At 39.8% G+C, this 6,000-nt stretch overlaps 1 protein-coding gene across 1 annotated transcript in view; it reads left to right on the top strand.

Moving 5' to 3' along the window:
- Positions 1 to 5,606, top strand: part of LOC124285777 (exonuclease mut-7 homolog) — a 32,664-nt gene extending 27,058 nt beyond the window's left edge. Inside the window, exons 16-18 of the mRNA XM_046722047.1 lie at positions 1,273 to 1,326; positions 2,662 to 2,790; positions 4,687 to 5,606. Coding sequence (XP_046578003.1) covers positions 1,273 to 1,326; positions 2,662 to 2,790; positions 4,687 to 5,085 — 582 coding nt within the window. The 3' untranslated portion in view covers positions 5,086 to 5,606. The remainder of the gene's footprint in view (positions 1 to 1,272; positions 1,327 to 2,661; positions 2,791 to 4,686) is intronic.
- The last annotated feature ends 394 nt before the right edge of the window (positions 5,607 to 6,000 follow it).

Consider the following 6,000-nt stretch of genomic DNA (forward strand, 5'->3'; position numbering starts at 1 on the left):
GCTTAAGTTAATTATATCTTAAGCACAGTACTATACTCATATTGTAAAAATATATTAGCTAACAAACTTTACTAAGTTTGGCTATTATATATGTAGCTTAAGTTAATTATATCTTAAGCACAGTACTATACTCATATTGTAAAAATATATTAGCTAACAAACTATACTAAGTTTGGCTATTATATATGTAGCTTAAGTTAATTATATCTTAAGCACAGTATTATACTCATATTGTAAAAATATATTAGCTAACAAACTCTACTAAGTTTGGCTATTATATATGTAGCTTAAGATAATTATATCTTAAGCACAATACTATACTCATATTGTAAAATGTATCAGCTAACAAACTCTACAAAGTTTGCTGTTATATATATAGCTAAGCTTATTCATATCTTAAGCTCAGCACTGTCTATATCATATAAATATTTTTAACTAACAAACCCTAAAGAGGTTTGTTATTATATAATTAGCTTAAAATTAATCATATTTTAAGCTTAGTGCTATGTTTATATCTTAAAGTATTTTTAGCTAACAAACTCTAAGGAGTTTATACTAGCATATTAACAAGCTTAAGTCTATTAGTCTTAAGCATTGTATTAATATTATATATACTTATCATAATAAGTACATTGTAATAACCTCTATATGGCAGCTGATAAGCTGGCAGCAGGAATTCATCAGTTCAATGCCTTTATGAAGTTCTCATAGGGTTATTACAATCATCACAGTTCAAATCACTAATTATTAAAATCCAAAGTATTATATATTCCCACCTCCGCTCTGTTGGATTCTACAAGCAAAGAGCATGAGTCAGGAGGTGTTCATGCTGAAAGATGAAGATTTGAGTTAGATGAGAAAGGATGTGTAACTATCTGTTTATAAATGCTGATTTGATTGGTGATACGCTGTATCAATGACAGAAGTACCAGTACATACAGGGGTGGTGGGTTAGCCTAGAGGTTATGGTGTTCCCCACATGGGTACAATGTGTGAAGCTCATTTCTGGTGTCCCACAACGTGATATTGCTGGAATATTGCTAAAACCAGCGTAAAACTATACTCGCTACCTGGTGGTAGTTCCATGTTTTTTAGTATCCTGTAACGAGTAGTCAAGTTGATTATGTCATTGAAGGCATCGATTGTCCCTCACACATAACATGACTTGACTATTCACAGGCTGATAAATATAAACCATGAGTATTACTGAGTGCATTATAAAGCTGCAAACATTTGATGTTACGTGACTGATATTGAAAGTTTCCCTTTCAGATTAGTAAGGAGCAAGGCAGGATAGCTCTGTCTAGTGGCTACCCCTACAAGATGGTGGGTATATCCTCTCTCACAGGTCCTCAGTACTTGTTGTGTGCTTCCAGGTTGATGAGATCCCTAGCAACTCATGGTATCAGTTAGCATCTGTTTTGGATTGATTGCCTGTAACCCATATTTGTTTATCTGTAGAATTCCACCCGTGAAGATCCGGGTTAGAATTGATCTTCAGTAACCCATACTTGTCATAAGAGGCAACTAACGGTATCGGGTGGTCAGCTTCACAGACTTGTTTGACACATGTCATCATATCTTAATTTCGTAGGTCGATGCTCATGATGTTGATCACTGGATTGTTTGGTCCAGACTCCATTATTTACATTATATACACCATACAGCTGAAATATTGCTGAATAGAGTTGGGAATTGGTTGAAATCTCACAATTGATAATTGGTTCCTTACCAACAACATTCATAAAAAAAAATTGGTTACCATCAATTTTCAGATTTCCCCATTCAGCTTTTATTGCAGATAAGTATAACGTGGATCTCTCTTGTGTTTTGTTTTATTTAGACTTCCTGGAGTCTTCAAGAAATATTCAGTCACGACTTTTCAGTTTTCTAAGAATTAAACACGTTTTCAGACCCCGACAACTTCTAAGATGTGTTCCATCATCTAGTGTTTCAAACACTAAAACAGTAGTTCCAAAATCGTTTGTGTTCGATTATGAGAAAATGTGATAATTGCTTGGCTGTTTTGTCACTGAGACCAAGCTTCGATTATTTCAATTAATCGGACAACCACTATTGCTGGGTGGGTTAAACAACAACCAAACCAGACTAAACTGTATGATTCCAGGGTAGACTGGATCCCAAATACCCCATTATTGGTTCTCAGTGGCATACATGAGGATGTGGCCTTGAGACTACTTGCCCTCTCTGCTTGACAAACTGCCTTTGTGGTGTAGTGGTTAGAGCGTCCGCCCGGAGAGCGGAAGGTTGAGGGTTCGATCCCCGACCGCATCATACCAAAAGACGTTAAAATATGGTACTTGTTGGTCCCTGCCTGGTGCTTGGTATTAATGGGTACAACAAGGACTGGTCGGCTCGGAGTCAGTATAATGTGTCTGAGTGGGGTATTCATGCTTCACTGCGGCATGGTATCTCAGTGGGCTAGCACTATAAAACCAGCTTCAGTCTGGGCTAGTACAAGCAGCCGCACATACACATACACACGCATGCACGTCGTCATATGAGCGAAATATTCTCAAGCACGACATTAAACCCAATTTCACCTCACCTCACCTCTGCCTGACAGAGAACATCTACTGATGGAATGAATGTCTTAAATGGCGTGTCAGAGTTAAAGAATAATAACATGTTTGGCTTCAGATTCGGTCCCACGTGGGAGAGGCGATGTGCTACAATGTTGTCTCTCAAAAGGCCGGTGAACAGGCCACGGAGGTCCTCAAACACTTCAATGTCAAGGTCACACAGAAGGACATTTTCAGTCGATGTCAGGTCAGTAATGGAAGCTCTGGTTGAAGAAAAACACAGGTCACATGGTCTTAAGGATATTTGTTTGTCTGGAGTAATGTCTAGCTCTCCTGACTGTAAGTTGATTGGGATTATGTTGTGTTGTCCTTCATTTGACATTAACTTGGTAAGGCTCGCTGAATGGGTTGACACATGTCATCTTATCCCAGTTGTGTAGATTGATGTTCATACTGTTGATCACTGGATTGTCTGGTCCAGACTCGATTATTTACAGACCGCCGTCATATAGCTGGAATATTGCTGAGTGCGGTGTAAAACTAAACTAAATCACTCACTCACTCTTGCCGTTTTAAATATGGTTGCCATGACATCTTTGGACTACCTCGGCCATTTCCACATGCATTGTTATATTGTCTGTTAATCTTTTTAGCAAGTATGTGGCTTTTGCATAATATGAAATACTTCTGTTTAGTCTAATTTTTGTGTTTTTATCCAGTTGACTTTGACTTTTAACATACCACTGTTGTAAAAATGTCACTTCATTTTCACATCAACGACAGCTACATAGCTGGAAATTTGTAGACGCATTGAGTTTGAAAATACCCCTAAGTTTCAAAACCAGCTCAACATTGACGTTCCATCCATTTCCACAGAGATTTGTTGCTTCACTTATTGTATAAAAAGGTGACATGATTTTATGTCTCTTCATTCACTTACACGTTCTGTTCACTGATATGTTTGTTGCTTGAAGTTGTACTGAGGAATATTCTAGCTATGTGGTGTGGAAGTCAGTGTGCGAAATAACTGCTGCCCTGCTGGCTCGCAGCTAGTAAACTTTCTGTCAGGTTAAAGAATCTGAAATGCCTCTGTCCGACTGGCCAGGAAATATTTATGGTGATTGGTTCATTATCCCCTGCAACGCGTTTTTCGGGGGTATTAAAATGGACTCCGTCCGTCCGTGCGTGCATCCGTGCACATTTTTCTTTTCCGGAGCATAACTTAAAACCGTTCAATATTTCTTCACCAAACTTGGCACATAGATAGATCTGGTGGTCTACTGGTGCCTTTTGGTAGTTTTGGATTTCTGAATAAAATATTTTTGTGTTTCCATGGTAACAAGTTGGACATAGACTGAAATTGGTGGTAGTGCTCTTTTCCAGAGCAGAACTCTAAAACCGTTCTATGTTTCTTCACCAAACGTGGCACATAGATAGATCTGGTGGGGTACTGGTGCCTTTTGGTAGTTTTGGATTTCTGAATAAAATATAGTAACAAGTTTCACTTTGACTGAAATTGGTGGTAGTGCTCTTTTCCGGAGCAGAGCTTAAAACTGTTGACTGTTTCATCACCAAATTTCATGCATAGGTAGGTCTACTGGTGAACTGGTGCCTTTTGCCTTTTGGCCTCAACTGAATTTGGTGGTAGTGCTCCTTTCTGGAGCAGAACTTTGAAACCTTTCAGTACTCTCCTTCCACTTTGCTATATACACACCAATACATTTGATATAATCATAACTCGTAGACATATTCATGAAGAATATTTTGCCATTGCGGGGGATATTGATGACTTTGTCTTCTTGTTGCTATGTACATCTCCGTCAACTACGATCTCTTGCTTGTGAAATTTGATGTTGTAAAAGGACTGAATTTGTGTCTTATGTTCACTTACACTCTCTGTTATCTGGGGGTGGTGGGGTAGCCTAGTGGTTAAAGCGTTGGCTCGTCACGCCTAAGACCCAGGTTCGATTCCCCACATGGGTACAATGTGTGAAGCCCATTTGTGGTGTCCCCTCACTCACTCACTCACTCACTCACTCACTCACTCACTCACTCACTCACTCACTCACTGTTAACTGAGTTGATTTTATGTCCCATCCCTAACCTTCCCTCACCTTCCCTCATCTTCCCTCACTGTTTACAGGTCTGTAACGGTGATGAGTACCTACAAATCCCAGCCTCGGACCTGAAGATACTTTACGACAGAAAATTACAGCTCGAATCTCAGAAAAGTCGAACTAAGTCATCCAACAATGTAGCCTCCATGCTGGGGAACATGTCAGCTGATGGCGCCCACTTCCTTCAGCAATATGACGTGGACTGGGGCACAGTTACCGTGGCAACAAGCGGAGCACCACTTCAGGTGGAGGCCGTCCACAAGTCCAAGTTTGAGAGTGTAGAAATGTTCTACTGTTGTGCAGACTGTGGCAAGGTGTTCTGGGAAGGAAGTCACTTCAGTCGAGTGTGTGATCAGTTCTCTCATGTGCTCTCTGTTGATGATAATCAGACTGTGTATGATCGGCTTCGGAAACAGAGCAGCTAGACGACATTCAGCCTCTCATCCCTGGTATCTACTTACATACACTCAAGGAGGTATGGATTATCTGCCCCTGAATGGGGAGGGTACTGCATCAGCTGTATTCACCTTGAATCAGTAAATACAGTGTACACCTTTATTCCTGATGGGAGGGTTCTCAGTGAAATTAGGGGCAGCAGGGTAGCCTAGTAGTTTAAGCATTCGCATTCACCCATCATGTCGAAGACCTGGGTTAGATTCTCTACATGGGTTAGATTCTCTAAATTATTTATCGGACACTGTCTGGCAACCTAAACCTTTACTGGTCATGAATGAAATTTGCCGGTCATATCCTATTACCATACTGTTAGTACTCATTTTAAAGTTATTTTTAGCCTGGGTATTTCCGAAACATAACAATTATTGCGACCATGAAAGCACAGCCAAGACTGTCATTTCGCTTACCCATGATTTTTTTATTTTAATACATGATTATTTACCGGACACGGTGTCCGGCTGGCTTTCAATTTACCGGTCCCCAACAAATTTTACCGACGATTTTCAGGTATATACTGGAGAACGGAAACACTGATGGGTACAATATGTGGAGCCCATTTCTGGTGTCCCCTGCCGTGATAATGCTGGAATATTGCTAAAAGCAGCGTAAAACCATACTCACTCAGTGAAATTATGAACACACTGCCATTTAGATGTAACTTAGGTTGTATTTTGGATTACACTCTCTGTAAAGAACAGATTCTAATATTTTTGTTGGGTTGAGTCCCACCTGGGATTGAAACCCACATGCTCAGAGTCAGGCACCTAAAACGCGTTTCTGTTAGTTTCATGTTACGCAGTTATTTCCCTTTACCTTGCTTCTAATCATTTTGGTTACTGAACACTAACAAAGAAAGGGTACACAAGCATTTATCCTGAGGTAAA

This window comes from Haliotis rubra, unplaced genomic scaffold (assembly GCF_003918875.1).
Source record: "Haliotis rubra isolate DU_JTF1 unplaced genomic scaffold, ASM391887v1 Scf369, whole genome shotgun sequence".
NCBI lineage: Eukaryota > Metazoa > Mollusca > Gastropoda > Lepetellida > Haliotidae > Haliotis > Haliotis rubra.